At 54.3% G+C, this 22,367-nt stretch overlaps 2 protein-coding genes across 7 annotated transcripts in view; both read right to left on the bottom strand.

The window, feature by feature from the left end:
- Nucleotides 1-13,939, bottom strand: part of NAP1L4 (nucleosome assembly protein 1 like 4) — a 47,676-nt gene extending 33,737 nt beyond the window's left edge. The window contains exons 1-2 of one of the 3 annotated variants that reach the window (XM_045486295.1): nucleotides 13,830-13,939; nucleotides 5,235-5,362 (exon numbers count right to left, since the gene is read on the bottom strand). The gene's annotated coding sequence lies outside the window, so the exon portion shown is untranslated. Of the gene's footprint in view, nucleotides 1-5,234; nucleotides 5,363-13,596; nucleotides 13,621-13,829 lie in introns of those variants that run through there. The other 2 variants (XM_045486297.1, XM_045486298.1) reach the window with 2 other exon arrangements.
- A 4,785-nt stretch (nucleotides 13,940-18,724) lies between these two features.
- Nucleotides 18,725-22,367, bottom strand: part of CARS1 (cysteinyl-tRNA synthetase 1) — a 44,928-nt gene continuing 41,285 nt past the window's right edge. For all 4 annotated transcript variants that reach the window (XM_045486293.1, XM_045486292.1, XM_045486291.1 and 1 more), the window contains 5 exons: nucleotides 22,013-22,093; nucleotides 21,416-21,483; nucleotides 20,013-20,072; nucleotides 19,579-19,662; nucleotides 18,725-19,039 (listed from right to left, as the gene is read on the bottom strand). In XM_045486293.1, coding sequence (XP_045342249.1) covers nucleotides 18,905-19,039; nucleotides 19,579-19,662; nucleotides 20,013-20,072; nucleotides 21,416-21,483; nucleotides 22,013-22,093 — 428 coding nt within the window. In that variant the 3' untranslated portion in view covers nucleotides 18,725-18,904. The remainder of the gene's footprint in view (nucleotides 19,040-19,578; nucleotides 19,663-20,012; nucleotides 20,073-21,415; nucleotides 21,484-22,012; nucleotides 22,094-22,367) is intronic.

Raw genomic sequence — 22,367 nt, 5'->3', positions numbered from 1 at the left:
ATTCACCCCCCAGGGCTCGAATGGTCCAGTGGGAAAATTACAACTTCCCGGGGCGGTGCAAACAGGCTTCCCTGGGCTATACTCAGGGTCAGGTGGAAGCAAGACAGCACTTTTTATGGCCCTGCTGATGTTTCCTACCAATACTGATCCACAGAAGTTACCATTTCTCAGGGAACCAATGGTTTAACTCAGGCACAGGGGGCAAAAAGGAAAACTTCAGACTTTCTAGCAGGATCAGCTTATTATTGGGTCCGAACCAGAGGCCCTTTTCTTTGTGGTACCAACAGCCTTTAGATTTCCAACCCTGCTTTTCCCTTTCAGAGGCGGGCTCTTGTACCTCCCTGCCTCACACCTGAGGTCCCTGCTGGGGGGTCGTCTTCTGTGCCACGACAGAGGTTTGGTCAGCGGAGCTCATGAGGGTGGCATTTCTCACAGGGGTATCGGTGAGGCAGATTCCTTTGGCTTCCAGGGAATCAGACTTGCGACACGTAGCAATAGCCAGAGCTGCTGGTGGCGTTATGGCGGCCAACAGATTTTGGACAGAAGAGCCATTCTTGTTTGTAATTTTACATCCCAGTCAGTTAGCATCTAGTGCAATAATGATTTCAGGAGTAGAATGCAGCGATTCATCCCCTACGTATAACACTCAGTGCTCATCCCAACAAGTATCGTCCTTAATGCCCCTTGCCCATTTAGCCCATCCCCCCAACCACAACCCCTCCAGCAACCCTCAGTTTGTTCTCTATACTAAGAGTCTCTTTTGTTTTGTCCCTTTTTATTTTTTTTAATCTTTTTTTTTTTTTTTTTTTTAATTCCTGGGAAGCTTTGAGGGGGTGGGAGAAGTAGGGGCAAAGGTGGGGATAGTTGGGGACAGGAGCAGCCACTGTGGCTCTCTTGCTTTCTCCATGTGCTCAGTGTCCCCAGACAATATCCCACTGGGCACTGGGGCCTTCCTTCTCCTCCCTGAAGCCCTCTCCAACTCCTGAAAGGGCCAGGAAAACAGTGGCTGGGACAGTAGCTCTTTTAAGCAAGACTGAGATTATCAGCAGACTCCCCTGCTATCTCCTACGATATGCAAGGTGGGCATACTGAGCGGTGGTTAAGAACTGTTATACTTTAAGACGGGGCCTGTTTTGTCCCCTTTTAATGTTATTTTTGTTTCCCTTCCCCTATGGTCATCTGTTTTGTACCTTAAATTCCACATATGAGTGAAGTCACAGGACACCTGTCATTCTCTAATTTCACTTACCATAACACCCTTTAGTTCCATCCACCTTGTTGCACATGGCAGGATTTCATTCTTTCTGATTGCCGAGTAATAATACTCCATTGTATATATGTATATACACCACATCTTCTTTATCCATTCATCCGTCGATAGACATTTGGGCTCTTTCCATCCTTTGGCTATCGTCGGTAGCGTGGCTATAAACACTGGGGTGCATGTGCCCCTTAGAAAGAGCACACCTGTATCCCGTGGATAAATGCCTCGTAGTGCGATTGCTGGGTCGTAGGGTAGTTCTATTTCTAGTTTTTTGAGGAACCTCCACACTGTTTTCCAGAGTGGCTGCACCAGTTTGCATTCCCACCAACAATGCAAACGAGATCCTCTCTCTCTGCATCCTCGCCAACATCTGTTGTTGCCTGAGTAGTTAGTGTTAGCCATTCTGACAGGTGTGAGGTGGTATCCTGTCATGGTTTTGATCTGTCTTTCCCTGATGATGAGTGATGTGGAGCATTTTTTCATGTATCGGTTGGCCATCTGGAGGTCTTCTTTGGAGAAGTGTCTGTTCATGTCTTTTGCCCGTTTCTTCACCGGAATAAGAGCCATTCTTTACCTCCACTGGAAGTGAGGAAGCCCTGTTGTTTCCCTAGCATTCCAAGGTCATGGGCCACCCCAAAGGCATGTTGGATGTCAGTATCCACGTTTGCTGTCTTGCTTTCGGCTATAATGCATGCTCAAGTGAAGGCATGTGATTCAGCTTGTTTAGCTCCAGAAGCCAAAGGCAGAGGTGCAGGCTTACCAACCTCAAAATTGTTATCACGTGCCCCACACAGAAGTGTCATCACACACCCAGCACAAGATACAGCATGTTCACAGCTTAGGTAAGAGCCATCAGTTAGCCGGGAAAGATCAATGTTTGTCAAAGGGGCTTCCTGGAACACCTCACAAGGGGTCACCAGCTGATCCGTCCAAATCAGAGAGTCATGGGGAATTTCATCAGGGGAGGAGGGAGAAGGGAAAGCAAGGTTGAGACGGTTCCAGTAAGCAAGAGTGACATGAGAGGCGGTTAGTAAGAGGGTCTCACAGGAGGGAAGAGCTCGCTGCAAGGCACTGAGCGTGATATGAACCCAAGAGAGCCTCAATAGCCCTGAAGCATAAAGAGTGGAGGAAGACGCCAACTACCTCTGCAGTAGCCTTTAGTATGAATGGTGGCAGCAGAGCTCTGAGGCCGTGGGGACGTCCTCAGGCAGTGGATCGAACTGTTGGCTACAGGAGCCTAGGAGTCTGGGACAACTCCGCATTTTTGGTAAGTAGTCTAAGGGTATCCCCTTCCTTCTCATATACAAAAAGGAAAAAGGGCAGCTGGTAATTTGGGTGTCCAAGTGTAGGTGGACTTACCAGCTTCCTTCAAAATCCTAAAGAAGTCACTTTGGTCATCCCAAACAATGGGATCAGGTTTGGTGTTCTCGAGTGTGGCATAAAGGGGCCATTAAGAAGTCTGGAATCCAGGCGCGCCTGGGTGGCTCAGTTGGTTAAGTGTGTGACTTCAGCTCAGGTCACGACCTCAGGGTTCATGAGTTTGAGTCCCACATTGGGCTCTCTACCGTCAGCTTCAAATCCTTTGTCTCTCCCTCTGTCTCCACCCCACCCCCACTCTCTCTTTCTCAAAAATAATAAACCTTAAACAAGAAAAAAGAAGTCTGGAATCCAAATGGCAACCAACAGTGTACGGACCAGAGACAACAGGGTGAAGGGATTAGTGTTTACTGCCTTAACATGCCGGGCCAATCTCCATCCTTGGCCAGAGGGGTTTTTTATGGGTAAAATAGGGATATTACAAGCACTAGTACAAAGGATAACGAATTCTTATAATCTACGATAAGCCTTATACCCTGATAAGGCCTCTTATTTTTTTTAATGTTTATTTTTGAGAGAGAGAATGCACGAGCAGGGGAGGGGCAGAGAGAGAGGGAGATACAGAATTCGAAGTAGGATCCAGGCTCTGAACTGTCAGCACAGAGCCCGACGCAGGCCTCAAACCCACGAACTGCAAGATCATGACCTGAGCCGAAGTCAGATGCTTAACCAACTGAGCTACCCCAGGTGCTCCAGGCCTCTTATTATTTATAGGATGTCGATTTACTCTTGGAAGAAGTTTTGAGAGGTCAATCTAGATTATTAAAGGGAGGAGCATTATGAATTCTGCCTCTGTCTGTTGAGGGCTTTGCCCAAAGAGTGGGGGTACCAGGGGATGTAGACCAAAGTTTGGTCGTCTTTGGTTTGTAGACTGCAATAAAGAGCACTGAAATTTTCCTGAGTACTGGATTTGACCTCAAGGAATATTTCCGCTTTGGGAAGGAACAAAAAAGGCAATGTGTATCTCCGGGAAAGCTCATCCTAGATCAATGTACGGGAGCTAAATCACTGAGAAGAAATGGTTGGTTGTCTTGCAAAGGTCCGAGACGAAAGGATACGGGCTAAGAAACAGGAACGTATGGTACTTCATCTGAGAGCCCCGCTGTCGGAACATATGTATTATCTAAAGAAGGGACACTTTAATTTGGGGTTGAGCACTGACAGGGTGGTTCCTGTGTTAATTGATACAGTGAGAAAATTGGTCCCCAATCTGGAAAGCAGTCTTCCCATCCTATTTAGTCTCCCTCCCACAAGGCTGGGGAATAATCCCCATGTGTCCTCAGAGTCCCATCACTGGGGTGGCTTTGGCCATTGCTCCTTGGGGGGCTGCAACTGTTTGGATTTCAATTTAGAGCAACCCTTTTTCCAGTGGGCAGACTGCCTGCAATGCTAACGTGACCCTGCAGGTCACACCCGCCGTGGAGCCTCCATGCCTGTCCCATACCGGCTGTTTTGATCAACAGTGTTAAGTCCTTCCTTAGTCCCATTTACAAACATGGAGTCAGAGCTCATCTGGGTGGACTCAACATCTATGGGAAGCTTGGAATTCCCTTGGAAACAACTTGGAGTCACGGACAGTCACGTAACAGTCATGGACGGATTCAGCTGGCTTCTGGGTGCATGCCTGAATCTTAGTCTAGTCCACGGGCTAGCCCCACAGATGACTTCGTGTAGCCTCGTGGTTATACACTACAAGCTTGGTCATGTGAAAGGGCTGGCGGCTGGTCTAGTTTAAACCCTAGAGACTGTTCAGGGGGTTTCCAACTAGCAGCATTCATCCAGCGCTGGGCTTGACCTTCTCCAAGAGGCATGTCAACTAACGGACAGAGACCACAGCCCAGATTGGTGAATTGCACAATCTACAAAGATCCTCAGTTCCCTTGGGAAAGACCTTAATTATAGCCCTAAGCTCAGCTTTTTATCCATGGGGTACAGGAAATTTGGGGTGGTTTAACAGCATCCTCACAAAGTCAGTTTTGAAAGGAAAGGTTTTAATGGGTTAGGATGGTGAGGTTTCAGTGACAGGAAAGAAAGTTCAGATAGAGGGGAAGGGTGATGAGGCAAAGAGGGATGTGTAAGGAGGTGGGGCAGTGGGGGGGGGGGGTGTAGGAGGGAACCTTGGCCAGCACCAAGAAAGAAGCCTCTAACACTTTATTTTTATCCACCTTTACTTGTTTATTTGCTTCAGTCACTTTGGAAACAATATTTTGTAAAGGTGCAATTTTAGAATTCTGAACACGTTTAGAAACCTTCAGATACCAACGAAAATAACTATCCCACTTGAACTGTTTTAATTTTCTAACTCGGTTGGGAGAAAAACAAGTCTGAAGAGATGAAAGGTTTCCCAGAATGGCCATCAGGGCTCCAAGTTACCTTTCCTAGCAAGACTGGTCCATATTGTCAACACCGGGTATGAGGAAGGACCATCATCTTTTAACGAAAAACTGGCCAGGGTTCCTGAAAGGGGGCCACTCTTAGACCATTTAGATGACTGGGATCCCAAGATCAGATTAAGAACAAGAGTACGACAAATCCTGAACAAAGTCTGAGAGTTCAACCAAAACAAGGGAGCCTGATATTGGGGAAGACTCACCAAACGGAAAGTTATGGTGACTCCGTAGAAGCAGAGAGCACAAAAGGCTCAAATGTGAGTACCTCGCTCGATCCCAGGAGTCACAGTGGCACCTTCAGATCCCACTTCTGACACCATGCAAGGTGAACCTAAAAGAGAGGAGGACAAGCTCAAGACACCAGACACTGAGTGTATTCGGGAATAGCAAAGGAGCTGCAATTTGGGACACGCAGACCGCAGCGAGCTACAGAGGGGTCCACTAAAGGTTTAGGGCAGGCTGCTTTCGTGGGCAGAGTACAAAAGGGGACATTTGAGAGATTCTTGGCAGACACTCATTAGTTGTTGAATGAGTTTTGATCTTCTGTAAATCAAGAGTTTGTGGGAAATCAGTCTGTCTTTAAGCCTGATTTTTCTGAGACCGTGTATGTGAGATTTTCCATTTCATTTCCTTTGGTTCTGTCTTAGATTAAAATCTTTGCACGTTTGAAACTGAGGCCCTGGTGAACTTTCCCTACCACCACTGACCACTTCACTTCCTGCTGCCATTTCCACCTGTGCAGCTCAAGATCACTGTTGCTGCTGCTGGAAGAGTGGCCAATCAACAGCTAGCTCAGAGTCACTCAGAATCGGCGGTGCAGCAGCATTCCCGAGAAACACGCAGTCCAGAAATGGGAAAGTAAAAACACTCCTCGATGATGCTCACTATGTGGCCCCAGGGCCCTAAACAGCGTCCAGCACGAGACGTAACTGTGGAGTGATTATATGCCTTCTTGAGAACACAGGCCAAAGAGCTTCATACGCCACTTCAAATTAACGGATTCCTGGGATACAAAGATCCACTTTATTTTCAATTATGTGAGGCCATGTGCTATTTAATACTATTTTTGGTGACACGATGACAAAGCAGTTATGTTAAACCCGACACAACACTTGTGCATGCACGCACGCACACACACACACACACACACACACAGGGCTAAATCAAGGACAGAATAACAAAAAGATGAGCTTAAACAATGGGAAAGAAACTATTTTGAGAACTAAACAACAATAAAGCCAGAACTCAACATCTAGAACGAAGACACACAATAACCTGGTTCTGAACCCTAATCTCTACTGTCTCTTAGCTGTGTAAGCTCGGTTTCGACACCCACAGCCTAGACAGTGCTGACTGAGAGGCTGTCGAGAGGACAAAATTATGTGCATGTGCAACACCCAGTGTGTGACCCATTAAGGTCTCCCTCAGCGTTTACAACTGCGACATGCTTACAGATCACTCTATTGCTTGATTGGAGACCAACAAATCAAGTTATTCTCAACATTTTCCCCTTCACATAAGGAAAAATAATCTAGAGTTGGTGACATAAACGAACTAGAGTTCCACTTGTCAGTCTTCATTGCCATAAATGATTTACTTTTGTTTAGCAATCCCAACTAGTTAAAATACAAAGTCATGGGATGCCTGCGTGGCTCAGTCGGTTAAGTGTCCAACTTCGGATCAGGTCATGATCTCATAGTTCATGGGTTCAAGCTCCACATTGGGTTCTACACTGACAGCCTGGAGCCTGCTTCGGATTCCGTGTATCCCACTCTCTGTCCCTTCCCCTGCATGTGCTCTGTCTCTCTCCCTCAAAAATAAAGTTAAAACAAAAATGCTTATTTAAAAAAAAAATATACAAAGTCACAAGGGCTACTAAATTTGCAGGTTTGAGAAACATTCATTTGTTTTAAATGTTGGTACGCTTAGCTTAACATCAAAATCATGGTCTCAAGCCTCATTTGGAGAACCTTCAACCTCATTTGAAGGTTCTCCTAAGTCTATAAGGCAATCATATTAAAATACAAATGGGTCCCCAGGCAAAAGAATATTCTAAAATTTCACAAGAATACAGCAGTTCAGATCTAGGGCTAAAAACTTTAACTGAGTCTAAGATTCTAAATTTGGATTGGCATGCAAATTTCTATGACTATGCAAATAATGGTTTGCTTTTATTTATGTAAGATACTTCACAATCCTCTTAATGGATTTTTACCCCAAACAAAAAAATTGTTTTCACGGGGAAAAAATTCTTAGTTTTTGTGGCAAATTATCCACTATAACTAAATTCCTATTTTTTTAAAAAAAATTTTAACAGGGATGTATTGTTCGGCCCCCTCTCAATTATTCTTTATTTCTCATTAGAATGAGAACTCATAGTATGAAGGAAAGTGGGCTTTTTTTTTTTTTTAATGTTTATTTTTAATCACCTATTTTGAGAGAGAGAGTGGAACAGAGAGACAGGGAGAGAGAGAATTCCAATCAGGCTCCGCGGTGTTGGTGCAGAGACCAACACGAGGCTCAGTCCCAAGAACTGAGACATCATGACTTGGGCTGATATCAAGAGTTGGACACTTAACTGGCTGAGCCACCCAGGTGCCCCAAATTCCTAATTTTAAAACACTCAGTCTATAGCTAGAGTAATCATATAAGTTCAAAGTGGGTCACTTTTGAGAGACAAAGGAGTAAACTGGGGAATACGGTCACCCTTCACATAACCAAAATTTCTATACGTAATCTATCTTAAACCAAGTCAAAGATCCTCAGCGTCTTCCCTTGAAATAACCGAATGACGAAAATTAAGTCCAATGTGAGCAAATGCTTCTGTAAGACTTCAGAATCTCATTCTAGCCTCACAGTTCACATAAGCGTGAGGGGTGGCGATCCTACCCTGTCAACCTAAGATGCAGTCCAGTCAGCCCCAAGGTACAAGTCCACGTCCTCCAAAGTACCAGATCATGTTCTGGCTTGAGGCTCCATCAGAAAAGACAAAGGAACCGTCTCTCTAAGGAGCCAGGATACCCCCGCAACAAATCCCTAGGTCTCCACCCCCTAAGCCCTGGCACAGTCCGGACCTCATTTATGTTGCCCTGATTTTTTTAATCCAGTCTGTCATTACATTCCTCACCATCAGAAGGTAACGGTGTTGGATTCAATATGCAAGCAGGTAAACTGAAAACATGCCTGAAGTAAACAACCAAATTAACTTCTGTAAGGTTCCCAACGAATAGAAAACATCCTTGTTAACTTAACATACCCTGCACTTGTGCTTGTAGTCTTAGCCAAAGAGAAAGAGAGAGAGAGAGAGAGAGAGAGAGACAGACAGAGACAGAGAGGTGTGCCCAGGTCCTAAACTCATAAAGGTAGTCTTGAAATTGGGTTGAAACTGATTTCAATCATACATAATGACTGATAATCTAATATATATGTTCTTCCTTTCCCTTTGGGCATTTATAAAAACTTTTATTTTTATTTATTTTTTTAAATTTATTTTTGCCAGAGAAAGAGACAAAGCGCGAGCAGGGAAGGGGCAGAGGGAGACAGAAACACAGAATCTGAAGCAGGCTCCAGGCTCCAAGCTGTCAGCATGGAGCCCAACGCCGGGCTCGAACACGTGAACCACAAGATCAGGTCCTGAGCCGAAGTCAGACGCTTAACCGACTGAGCCTCCCAGGCATCCCTATAAAACCTTTTAATTACAAAATCATCTGTATAGGTTTACAGATGAACTAAGATTGGCAAACAGTTAATTACTGCAGCTGTGGGTTAGATATGGGGGTCAATATGTTTGCAGGTGTTTGAGACTTTTTCTTTTCTTTTTTTTTTTTTTAAAGAATGGATAAACCATGCATGTTTGTCTTTCCACTGAACAAGTTCCAGGAGGGCAGGGACCCGTCTACTGGCTCGATGCGGCAGTCCCCGGAGCCAGCGGCCAAGCAGTCTCCGCTTCACTCACGCACCGCCGTGCCACCTGTGCACGCAGCACGGCATCCGGGACTCGGAGGAGAGTCTGAAGACACAGGAAGTGATGTCTGCTGATGAGATCTAACTGCCACCAGACAACAGTGGACCATCTCTTCAAAAACTTGCTAGAAAACAAGCCCTCAGTGTTCCAGAAAAGAGTAAAAAACCTACTTCCTTTCCTTGACCCAACACTCTATTTTTACGCAGGGCAAAGTGGTTCTTTGTTCCCATAGCTGCACTCTCCTCTTCTGCTCTCTCTTCTCTGTAATTCACTGGCACAGGATTAAATGAGGCGGACGTTCCCAACTTTTCCTTAGTCCGGTATTTAGAAGTCTCGTCACTTTGTACGGTCTTCCCTCTTCACCCTACTTAAAAATCACAGACACCCAAGTCCCTACTCCTCTTCTACTTTTCCTCTCAGAAGCACCTACCACCAGCTGAGTTGTTTACCTGTCTCCCCCTACAGAAATACATGAAGGCAAGGCCCCTCTGTTTCGGTGAGTGTGATGCCCCAGCACCTAGGGCTGTGTTCCTAGAAGAGGCTCACGGATGAATGGATGGACACGAAGCACCGGAAGCTACTTTCCTACACACACACTGTTTGATTTTATTTTTTATTTATTATTATTATTTTTTTTTAGCGTTTATTTATTTTTGAGACAGAGAGAGACAGAGCATGAACGGGGGAGGGTCAGAGAGAGGGAGACACAGAATCTGAAACAGGCTCCAGGCTCTGAGCCGTCAGCACAGAGCCCGACGCAGGGCTTGAACTCACGGACCGCGGGATCATGACCTGAGCCGAAGTCGGACGCTCAACCGACTGAGCCACCCAGGCGCCCCTTATTTTATTTTTTAATGTTTATTTATTTTTGAGAGAGAGCAGGGGAGGGGCAGAGAGAGGGGGACAGAGGATCTGTGCTGACAGCAGAGAGCCTGGTGCGGGGCTTGAACCCACCAACTGTGTGATCACAACCCGAGCCGAGATCGGACGCTTAGCTGACTGAGCCACCTGGGCGCCCCAATGCACGCAAATGTTTTAATGTTTATGGCGGCATTCTTATAACCTTGGTACGTAAGTGTTTGAGGGGTACAGCCGATCTCTTTACCGCATGACTCCTTAAAATCGCCTCATCATGTTTGAAACAGGCTTTCTGGATAATATGAAAACGCACAGCACATTAAAAAAAAAAAAGTCACGAACCCAGATCGGAAGCACATTTAGTTGCAACAGTTGACAGGATACACTGGTAAGCGGAGATTTAAGGCTCCACAGTGAGTGGTCAAGATCAAAAGGTATAGGTCACAAACTGATTTCTTGTACAAGTTTTCTTACTGAAGAACACCCCTCCTGTTACTAACCAGTCATGAAATTTAAAATCCAATGGCAAAGCAAAGCAGCCCCACCTTCTCTGAAGAGGGTGAGGGAGAAACCCAATGGCTGTCAAATGAAAACAAACCTATGTCATCACCATCTACTTAAAAGTCTCCCAGCAGCTGAGCTCGACGTTCTTCACTACCCACTGATCAGGGTCTCGCAAGGGAGGTCAACCCCACCCCCGCCCCCCAATTCCAGTCTGTGGGAGGCAAGAACCGTCAAACCAGGAGACGTGGCCCAAAGTGAGCGAAGGCCGGATGCCAGACGACCTGCCGCGGGGATTCTGCGCCGACCGCCTCTCTACCACCTCCCTCCCGGTGGCGGAACAGCCAAGCGAGGTAAGCGCCCGCCTGTGGCTCCTCTCCCACCTAAAGTAAGCAATTCCAGACCAAACTCCCCACAAGCTCCTCACTGCCGCCCCCGGACTCAGATCTGGGCCACGGCTAGTGTCGGTTCTGAGCAGTATGGTTTCACACGGCTGACAGCTCCTAGGCCTTTGGGAATTTAAATCACCCTCCTGCCCACAGACACGCCACTATTGTTCCAAAACACAGCGAAAACATTTAGGTTCTCTGACGAAAGTTTTGGCAGTTCAACATAAGCTTATTAAAGTTCTGGGGTTTTTGTTGTGTGTTCTTATTTTTGAGAAAGAGAGAGAGGGACAGAGGGAGGGAGAGGGAGGGAGAGACAGAGGGGGAGAGAGAGAGAGGGAGAGAGAGGGAGAGAGGAAGGGAGAGAGAGGGAGGGAGGGAGGGAGGGAGGGAGAGAGAGGGAGGGAGGAAGAGAGAGACAGAGGGAGGGGGGAGAGGGGGGAGGGGGGAGAGAGAGAGGGAGAGGGAGGGAGGGGGAGAGAGAGAGAGAGAGAGAGAGAGACCCGCACTTAAGCAGGCTCCATGCCCAGCAAGGAGCCTGGAAAAAACGTGGGGTTCGATCTCACAAATCGTGAGATCATGATCTGAGCCGAAATCAGGAGTCGAATACTTAACCAACTGGGCCACCCAGGCGCCCCAGAAAACAGTTTTAAAACATTTGAGAACTGTGGACAATGAACAGAAAGAAAAAAAAAAAATCTGAAAGTAAGTAATTCTGAACTCTATTAAGCCACTTACACACTTACATTTGAGGTCACCTCTTCCTGATACCAGAAGACTGTCAACCACTCAAAATTAGAAAAATATTGACGATCTCGATCCCTCCACTGGTTCGTCAGAGCTGCACACGGGAAACTGATCTGCTCTCAGCATCAAGAGGCTGTTAAAACCCTGACACACTAACTGAAATACTGTAATTAAAGACTCAAGCACAAGTTCACAGGCTGTAATGTGTTGATGAACACACCCCAACTCTAGCCCTTCATCTCTATAAAACTATGAGCTACCTCCTATAGATAAAAACCTCCAAACTCAAAATACCAGAGTCTGGTAATCTAAACGGCCAGCTCACAAAAATAAGAAACGCCCTTACGTACTTAGAAGACAATAACCCTAAAGCATAAGTAATCTCTCCACAATTCAGTCTGCTGACATCATCCAAACAAAAATGATTAAAGTAGCTATTCCAAAGAATCGGATCTCTCCAACCAGCATCCGATATTCCTTTTGAAAAACAATGCAACATTCACAAATGTGTTTAGATGTTACTTTATGATACAGAGACACAGATAACCACACACACATCCTGAATCAGTATCGCTGGTAAACCAGGGGAAAAAAGGTGCAAATGATACATGTCATAACAGGTATTTAAGACAGCACCACGCTGCTGAAGTAACCCGTTTTAGATAAAGATACCTTCAGAACGATTATTTTCATCATACCAGCAAAAGAGGACTTAAACCCCTAAATCCTAGGCCTGAATGTCCCTAAGTAAATCTGGGAAGGTTACAATCCCCATACCTACATTATCCGTGAAACGAGATCCTTTCCTCACCACAATCTTGCAACAAAGTAACTTTTGCAACAGTATCTCTACCGACCAAAAAGGTCTTACTTACCTTCCATGGATCCTTTGAATGGAAGAAACAGGATAATTAACCTCAAAAGAGGAAAGAAAAAAAAAATTCCTTATCCCCAAACAAGTAAAAAAAGCAACTCGTAAATTGAGAAAATTCACGTTCTGAGGTTTCTTCCCACCCCCCCCGCGGCAAGGCCACCTTTGCAAGTGAAGCCGCCAGACAACGTCCCACTGCACCCCCGGAACAGACGCCCCCGAAGCGGCCCCCTGGCCTCCGTCCGCTTCGCTTGGCACCTGCAGAGTATTTACTGCACCAGCCATCACTAACGGCAGCCTGAAACACCGCGCAGACTCTAGCCGGGGAAGCACTGGGCAATCGTCAGGACCCCAGAATTCTCGCTGGAAACCGTCAACCAGCTCAAACCCTCGGCAACGAGACTGCAGCTGGGCGCACGCGATCACCAGCACCCAAGGCCTCCTTACAACTTCTCCAACCGCCTCCAGGAGCGGGAACGGCGCGTCTCGTCAAGCTGTCACCTCGGACGGGCCGCTGGATCTGACCTCCTAGGGCCTGGAGTTCCCCCAGCAGCTCCCCGGGAGCACAGCAGCACCCACCTCCCGACCTAGCGGATTATCAGGCAATGAGTCAACACGTGCAACGAGGTCAGATGCGTCCCCGCTGTGTAGCAACAGCCATCGCTAGTCACAGCCATCGCTAGTCACCTAGAGGCAGCGGCACTACTGCGGGAAGCCGGCGACTCAAAGACGACTTTCTAACTTTCACGTGCGACCGCCTGCACGTTCTGCGCCGCGCACACCCGCAGCGAGACTAAGCAGGGGCTGCCGGGGACAGTGGAGCGGGCCGGCGAGGACCCCCGCCCCGCACATGGCCCGCGACCTCGCGCTGCCCTCCGGCGCGGACGGCGGACCTGCGGACCGGGGGGACCTGCGGGCGCCGGCGTCTTATCGCCGCCACACTGTCCTCCGCTGGCACGGACACAGCGCGTTCCGAAAGGGAGCCCCGCGCAGTCGGGTAAAGATGCACGGACGCAGGAAGAGAGGCTCGGAACTTTGCCGTCCGCTGGGAACGTGTCCCGTCCCCGTCCCCGTCCCGAAGGGCGACTTCCCGCAGCCGCAGGCACTCCCGGCCCCGCCGCAGACACCACCCCGCCAGGCGGCCCGCGCCCCGAAAACAAAGGGGCCCCGCGGAAGCGCGCCCGCCGCTCCCCTCGGGGTCACCGCACGGGCCGCGCGGGAACAAAGCGCCTCCTGACCTTCAGGGCCGCGCCGGGGCGGGTCACCCGCGTCCGCCCGTTCCCCGCCGCCGCCGCCGCCCGCCCGGCCTCCCCGCCCTCCCCGCCGCCGCCGCCGCCCGCCCCGGCCTTCCCGCCGCCCCGCCCCTGCCGCCGCCGCCAGTCCACACGGCGGCCCCGGACCTCGCCCTGCCGTCCCGGCCCCCAGCGGTCCTGGCCCCGGCCACCCTCCGGCCGCCCCGGCGCGCCGTTACCCGGCCGAGCGCCTCGCGTCTGCTTCTCACGCCTCCTGCGGCTGCGGCAGTGGCGGCGGCGGTGGCCTCGCTCGCTCCAGGGGCTGCGCCGCCGTGGCCGCCAACAACACAGCCTCCCATTGGCCGAGGCTTCTGGCCACGCCCCCCTCGAGCAAAGCGGGCTGTGGTTGGGCGGCCTCGGCGCAAGTCAACGACGCTTCGGCGCCGCCGGCGACGACCAATCAGAGGGCGTGGAGCGGGGTTCGCCGCGCTGCGTCGCTCTCAGACCCGCCGGCCGTACGCAAATAAGGGCGTGTGACGTCCGCGGCGGCGCGCGGCCGCATTCCTTCCGCCTCTTTAAGGGGCGGGGGCGCGCGGAGGACGCATGGAGGGCACCTGCTGCGGCCGGTTGCCCGCCGCCGGTCCCCGGCCAGCCCCTTCCCGAGCCCGCCACCAGTTCTGCGGCCACTCCCCCCCAGTTCGGTGCCACTTCCAGCAACGCGCGCGCGGTCCCCGCAGACCCCCGGCGTCCATGCCTGTCCCCTTCTCAAATCCCGGGGCTCACCCTGCCTCGGGGATTGGCACTTGGGGTTCCCTGTTTCTCACGCTTCCGCGTCCGCGCGCAAGGTGGCTGTCTGCCGGGCACTGGCCGAGGCAGAGCCCACCAGCGGGAGAGGGAGCGATGCGCGCTGCCCCCGACCCCCGTCCCAGGAAGGCCCAGGGGAGCCGGCCCTGCCTCCGGGCTGGGTCCCCACCACGGGCTCCTCACATGGCAATTTGTAGAACAGCGTTGACCTAACAAGAAATAAGAGGACAGTGCGCCTGGATAGCCATATGCCCAGGTCCGGGGTTCCAGAGGCTCTTCGTTAAGGGGCTACACCTGCAGTTGGGGGTCGCGTTATTTTGTCCGTTTTTTCAGAAATGGTTGTTGGGTAAGCAGTGCCTGGTCCTTGGGGGTCTGATGGAGGTGGGGCAGGTAGTGGTGCACTTTTTTCCTGGGGTCACTGAGCGGGTGGGAAGGAGCGCCAGGGGTGTCGGAAGGTTTTCTGTCTGTATCATGTTGAGAATGCTGTTTTGATTTCCTGTGGCAGCAAAGTATACGAATTGAGGTGCTCAGAAAACACAACAGGAATTATTCTCTTGTGGCTAGAAGGCAGAAATCAAGGTTGAGTCATGGGGCTGGGCTCCCTCCGAAGGCTCCAAGGGAGGGTCCTTCCTGCCTCTTCCAGCTCTTGGGGCTGCAGCCATGTCCCGCCCCCCCCCCCCCAGCCCCGCCCAGCCTTTGCACCTTCACATGGCCTTTCCTGTGTCCATCTGTGTTCTCTGCAGTGACTACATTAGGGCCTCATTTTAACATCTACGGAGACCCTATTTCCAAATGTCAAGTGCACAGGTACAGGGGTTAGGGGCTGAATCTCTTGGGGGCCACCATTCAGCCAGCAGCACACTCAAAGGTGCGTCCTGTCATACTGGCCAGAGGGCTGTGCAATGGACAGAGCAAGAGTAAAAGGGTGGGTGGGTGTTCCTGGGTGAGACCCCTGGGGCCAGATCCGTCACCTTCCCAATTCTAGCTGGATGGTCCTGACAGAGAGCCCGTGCCTCAGTTTCCCCATCTGTCAATCACGGGCACTTGTAGCACCCGCTTCATAGAGCTAGCAGAGGGTTGGGACAACGCAGGCAAATGGCCCAAGGCGGGTGTCCACTGTTCTGATGACGCCACTCACCCTGGCCAGGGGAGGGGACTAAGTGCCTGAGGACAAGGGTGGGGGTCTTAGAGTTGGTCCCTGGGCCTGTCACCTGGGGCTCTCCTAAGAAGTCTGTCCTCCGAGAGACTTAGCCTGTACCAGGCTCCAGATGACCTCTGGTCCCGCACAGGCCCTGGTGCTCAGACTGACCAGGAGCGGCCACCGTGGAGCCTGTATACTGAGCCACCCTTTGAGGGGCCAGAAGAGCTAGCTCCTGGGTCCACTGGTGGCCCAGACACTGCCTGGAGAAAGCAGCCCAGGTGAGGGACGGTAGAGTCCATCCGTCCACACCTGCAGTTTTCCACACCCACTGGCCCACCCCTTGGGCCACTTTTGGGGGGGAAGTCCTCTCCATCCACATTTTCCTTGTCAGCTCCTGTCTGTCCATTAAGTCCAGCCGGATGGTCACCTCTCCTGAGAGGCTGGCCTTGAACGCCCTCCCAGCTGCTGCCACCTCTCCCTGCTTTATGTCCACCAAGTTACCCATTTCCAGCGTCCCTGATGCATGTGCACCTGATTACACGCATGCCTCCTCCCCCCTGGTCCCTCCATCAGGAGGAAGTGTCAAACAGGCTTCCAGAAGGAAGCAGTGCCCCAGCCCATACCTGAGAGCCAGTAAGAGTGGGCCAGCAGGGAAGGCCCTGTCTGCACACTGCCCTACGCATAGCTCAGGGTGGCTCTTGTCCCTAAAGATGGCATGTGAGATCCCCACGGGAGGTGAGCCCTGGGCAGGTGCACACATTTGCGTGGCAGAGATTTGGAGGCGGGGGTAATGCGTGGGGCAGGATGTACTCAGTGTTGTCACCTGCTAGGGAGAGTGACAGGCAGGGCTCTAGGCTCAGAGTGACGCCAAACAACCCACTCTGCCTGGCTCCGACTTGTTCTCAGATCTCAGGCACTGGGTCTCCGATTCCCCAGCAGAAATGGGAGTAAGAGTCCCATACGCTTGACCTCGTGGGGAGTGGCTCTTTGGAACATGCAAAACGTCCTGTGTGTCTATTGTGAAATTAGGCAACATTCTTCACCTGCCTGCCCTGTGGCTATCTTTTGTCCCCCATTATACCCATGAATGGATTTACTTAGATGAAACACTGTCATAGTAAACGTGTTTCTCTGTCACAGAGAACAAAGGTACAAGAATCGACGCGTCTGGTGGTTTCCTGGGGCCTGCCACCACAAAGTGCCCTGAACTGCGTGGCTTAAACACAGACGTGTTTTCTCTCCCAGTTCTGGACAGAAGTCTGAAATCCAGGTGTGGGCAGGGCCGTGCTCCCTCCAGAGGCTCCAGGGGAGGACCCTCCCTGCCACTTCCAGCTGCTGGGGGCTCCGGGTGGCCCCGGACTCGTGGCCGGGTCACTCCTGTCGTCACGTGGCCTTCTCTCTGTGTCTGGGCCTCTCCTCTTATAAAGACACCATCCATGTTCCGCTCAGGGCCCACCCGACTCCGGCGTCACCTCATCTTAATCTAACTCATTACACCTGCAAAATCTGATTTCTCCAGATAAGTTCCGTTTCGGAGTTCCGGGTGGACGTGAATTCAGAAGCGGGGGTCGGGGGGATACTACTCAACCCGGTACGTCTCTCCTGGAAAACCCGCCCTTCCCGGGCCAGCTGGCCACCTATCAGGAACGGCCCCTGCAGGGCGGTCTCCCTCTGCTTCCCAGTGGGGCAACTGCTCCTGGCCCTTGAGTTTCTGGAGCCTCCAGTCGGTGTCAGGGCTGAGGGGCTGAGGCCCAGCCCAGTGCCGGAGGGCCTGGGAGGCGGCCTGCGACTGCCCACCTCCCGTCAGGGATCTGCCCTCACCCTTCCAGTCCCTGGGCCAAGACACCCAGTCCCACCGGCCACCCAGGGACAGCGAACTCCCTGTCTCAGCGCTTCAGCTTGAAAGGGCTCCCAGCATGTGGGGGCTTGTGCCTGAAGGCACCACCCCACCCTGGACCACAGGCTTTGGGGATCCGAGAGGCTTCCCAAGAGCCCCGAAGGAGCGTGGGTTCCATTTCACACCCGTTTCCGGAAGGCCGCATCTCTGCCCTTGCGACGTTTTCATCGTGAGCGGCCCCCCTGCCCCCATCCCAGGCCCTCGGGCTGTTCGCCTCCGGGAAGAGGGTTGGCTTGGCAGTTCCTGCTCTTGCCGTGGGCCGGCCAACCCAGAAGCACCAGAGATGGTGACAAGGTGACTGCTGTTTTCAGCCACCAAGTTCTGGGGCAGTTTGGTGGCAGGAGACAACGGGAACGAGTTTGTTTCACTTTGTCTTGGGGCCTTTTCTTTCTGGTTCAATTTTGGTTGCATGTAAGATGTGTACAAGGTGGGAGGGCCCGGTGCCTCCACATCAGGGCGGCTCTCATACTCACAGAGGCACCGTGCTCCCCGTGGCTGCGGTGCCCCCGAGGAGCACCGGGTGCCCGGGGGACGGTCAGCCCCCTGAAGGACGCTGCGGTGAGGGGCACAAACACATCGGCATGCGCGCGGGCGCCTCTCCGGGTTTCCCACAGCGGGGCCCCAGGCGCAAGGGCTGAGGGGGCCTACACGCGGACGTCCCCGAACTCCCCCCACGGGGGCCACGGTGCCTGGTGCTGCCGTCAGTGCTGCGTGAGACGGCGTCTCCCGACCTGACCACCCGGCACCGACCACCCTCGGGTCCGAGCAGGTGCCCGGCCTTGGCAGGTGTGCAGCCGCACTGAGCCGGCTCCGCCCGCACTATCCTCGACAGGGTTCTGCCGGGGATGCTCTGCCCCACTCCCCCCGGCTGGGACCTGGCGACAAACGGCTGCCCTCCCCGCCCCACCCCCTTATCTCCGCGGCCAGCTTCGGGATCCGGGCAGCGGCCGGGGCCCGCCCTGCTGAGCCAGCCCTTCGCTGTCCCCGGAGCGCGGGACAGCGGTCGGAGCCGTGGCGGTGTGTTTGCTCAGCAGAACGAGAGGGGCCGACCGAGCGGCCTTTGTGTGGGTGTCAGCGGCCTCGCCAGTCTGAGCCTGCCTTTCTCCCGCTTAAATACCTCCAAATGCACCGGCGCTCAGAGGTCAGCCGATAGCGATCTGCAGGGGGAGAGATTTCCCGGCTGAGCGGCGCAGCCAAGTTGTGCCCTGCTGAGCAAGCACCCCGGGGCCGCTTCCGCACCAGGGCCGGGCTGGCGGGCGACAGGCCGCGGCACAGAGGACGCGCAGCCCTGCTGCCTGGAAAAGTTTATTACGGAGTCTCAGAGCCGACGACGGCAGGTGGACACAATTCTCACTTTGGGACCCGAGGGCCACTGTCAACATCGTCGAGCGTGGGGCAGTGTCACTAAGGACGCAGAGAGAAAGCCGTCAGGCCGCCGACGGCTTGGTGTCAAAACCGAGTCCCCCGCTGTTTCATTTGAAGCTTCCGTTTTGAACCATCTGCAGGTACTCCTTGTGGAGCCTCTCCTGAGCTTCCAGAAGCTTCTTCAGCTTCTTGGCTTGCCCTTTGCTCAGCTCTTTGCCCTCGCTGTCATGTGTGGGCAGACCCTGGGGACGGAGGGCACGGGGGGTCACCTGCACGCACCTGACTCCCGCTCCCGGGCTCACAGACTCGCGCCAGGACGCGCCTGGGCGGGTACCCGCCACGGCGCACCAACCCCAGTCACTGAGAGGCCGGTCTGGGGGCGCCCTCCTCCCGCCCAGGGGCGAGGGCCACTGTTCCCTCTGGAGGCAGCGTGGCTCAGTCCTGATGGGACCGGCCCAAGCGTAAGAACCAGTAAGGAAGACCCAAGGGTCTAGTGGCAAAGCAGCTGAGCCGGAAGGAGGAGCCCTGGGGACAGCACCCTCGCCTCCTGAGTCGCGTTCCCGGCCAGCTCAGGAGCGACACCTTGTCTCGGTTTAGCCAGGCCACGACTCAGTGCGGCCGCCGCCACGGCGGGGAGACTCGAGGGGCCACAGGCACTGACCCCGGATAGCGCCTCCCCCGGGACTGAGCCCCAGACAGAATAGCCGCTCGCCCGAGGCTGGAGATCCCCACCATTTAGGAGCCCAATGAGGTTCTGAAGAGACAAAAAAGGGCTTCTTACGTTTTCATCAAACTTGGAGTATTTGTCAGTCTCTGACAAGAACATCTCACTGGGTGAGATCTTCATCTTGGCCAGTTTCGCCGCCTGCAACACAGACCCTCGGTCACCGCAGCCAACCGAGCCCACGAGGGGAAAGGCGTGACCTCGCATCACTCCCGCCCAGCCCCCGGTTCAGAGAGCGACAGAAGGCGGGGCGGAGCGAGTCAAAGGAAGGACAACCCAACACCGAGCTTCATGGTTTTTCTACGGAACGTCGAGAAGCTCGTTCCGAACGATCACAGCAGCGGGAACCTGGGAGGGTGCCGCTGGTGGGCGCGGGCGCAGGCCAGGGTGGGCCCGGCTGGGCCCAGGGAGGCACAGAGAGCAGGGCTCGGGGTCAAAGTGTGCACTTCCTCCCAGGAGAGCCCGGGCCCCACACAGACGGCACGTGGTACCTCTTGTTCCTGTTTTTTCCGGGCGGCCCCCTCTTTCTTCTTCCTCTTCTCTTCTTCGACCTAGGGGGCAGCAGGGGCCCCATGAGCCAAGTCTGCCCCAGGGCCTCTGGGGGTGGGAGGCGGAATAAAGCACGTGCCCGCCACCCCCCACTGCCTGGACTGTGACCCGGCCCGACCCACGGAGGGAGCGGGGCGGGGATGATGCCCAGGGGCCGCGAACCAGCACATGTGACAAGGTCCGGGGTGCGGCTGGCACGAGGCAGGAGCAGAGCAGCGAGCCCGGCTGGGGGGCTCTGTCGGATGGGTGAGCGGGGACAGCATCACGAGGGCCCAGAGAGGGTGGGGGGCGGGGAGGGACAGGGCAGCAGGTGCCAGGACACAGGGCCTGGGCCAGGGAAGGGGCCTGCAGGAGACAGGTGGAGGCCGGAAGCCCACCCCCACCCGTAGCCTGCGTCAGCGCAGGGCCGAGGCGGGGGGGGGGGGCGGCCTGGGAGCAGGGGCGGGGAGGGGGTCCCCGGGCCCGGGTGTCGGGTAGGCGCAGGGCCCCGGCTGTGCCACCACAGATAGGAGGGAAGGGCAGGTTTGGGGAGTTGAGTCATGATACCGTCTTGGAATCTGGGGTTCTCAGGCGGGCGGCTGGGTAAAGGCAAGCGTGGGGCCAGAGAGAAGTGGGGGGGTCCCGGGCAGACAACCGTGGGACGGGGCGAGGTCAGGGGAGGGCCGGTGCAGCGGGCAGTGGCGCTACGGGAAGCTGCACGTGGGGCCGCGGCGAGCGCGAGCGGCAGCAGGCAGGGCCGCCCCCCTGCCACCCTCAGCAGAGCCGCCGTCTGCCTCTGTGCCCCACGAGCACCTGCACGGGCAGAGCGCCAGCGGAGCAGAGCGGTAGGCTGACGCGTCTGCTTCCCGGCCCAGCCCGCAGGGATGGGACACGAGGCTGGGCCACGGGACGGGGCGGACACGGGAGGATCGGGGAGGCCAGCTATCGAGAACCTGCCCTGGCTCCTCGCCCCCTCGCCCTGTGAACCGCGCGCCCGGCCCCCCGGCACCCGCCTCCCCCCCCCCCCCGCTTCCTGGGCAGATGGAGGGGTGACTGGCGGGTCCCACCTCAGGGACAAAGGGGACAGCACTTCCGTAGGGGCAGGTACAGCCCAACGTGTCAGCTGCGCTTTACTGAAAGGGACCTATTCTCCCTCAAACCCCGGGAGGAGCTTTTTAAGAAGAGGGTCCTTCCTTAGAAGGCAGACCTTCCCGTCACTGGATCGCCCGGCGGTCACACGCAATTAGGTCTCCCCCTGACACTCGCAGCCACGGGGCCTTAGCACGGGAGCTGGCGCAGCACAGAGCACACGAACGCCGCTGGTCTCGTGTCCCCGTAAGTCCGCGGTGGCTCCAGCACCACTCACCCGTCTCTTCTCCTCTCTCTCCTTCAGCAAGGTCTCTCTGTCCCCCAGCTTGACCACGGTCGGCAGCCCTGAAAAGCCAAGTCTGTGACACGGGGCCCGGCCTCCACGCCGCCCACGCGGCCCTCGCCGCTCGCTTCAACGGCCTCAACGTTAACTGTGACGCGGGAAGGCCTTGCCGCTCGTGACGGAAAGCCCAGAGGTCATAAGATAGGACAGGTCGCCTCAGTGTTTAAAATCTAATAATCTGCCAATAGTCAAGCCCAAACCCCCACTAAGTCGGAAGAACACAGTGAAACCAGAGGACAATCCCATAGGCTGTCTCCCGAGTGACAGACAACAAGCAGGGGTGACCGGTGGCCTAGCCGCCGAAACGCCGGTCAAACGCAGGAGGTGTCCTCGACGGCCACAACCACACATCTACAAGGCCACGGGGGCACCACTCCGGGACCCCTCCTCACGTAAAACCCCAGCGTCCTCTGACCCTGTCCCAGAACTTTTTAAAAAACAGCCCCCCACCCAGCCTCCTTCCCTCCTGCCCACCCACCACCCCAGAAGCTCCTTACGACGGGTCCCCAGAAGCAGCCAGGGGGGACCCACCTTCGTGATCTTCGAGCCGCACCCCGAGCTCGGGCAGGATGTCGTCCCGCAGGGCATCGCTGAGCTTCAGGACCTCAGGGACTATGGACAAAGACAGCAGCTCAGTCAGACCAGACACGAGGCGCGCCCCGGACGCGGCGGTCGGGCGCCTTCCTGAGTGCCGCAGAGGGAGCCCAGGCCTGGCACGAACGGGGCCGCTGCCAAGAGTGGCCACGGTCTGCGCCCTGCCCTAGGACGCCGATCAGAGGCAGGTGCTGTCTGAAGACACACACGGGCTGGTCCCAGGGACTCTGAGCAGGGCAAGGTCAGGGCCGCCCCAAGCCAGGTGGGCAGCTGGCCCAGGGAAACTAGGTTT

This window comes from Leopardus geoffroyi, chromosome D1 (assembly GCF_018350155.1).
Source record: "Leopardus geoffroyi isolate Oge1 chromosome D1, O.geoffroyi_Oge1_pat1.0, whole genome shotgun sequence".
Taxonomy (NCBI): domain Eukaryota; kingdom Metazoa; phylum Chordata; class Mammalia; order Carnivora; family Felidae; genus Leopardus; species Leopardus geoffroyi.
This window is presented reverse-complemented; position numbering and strand designations above follow the sequence as displayed.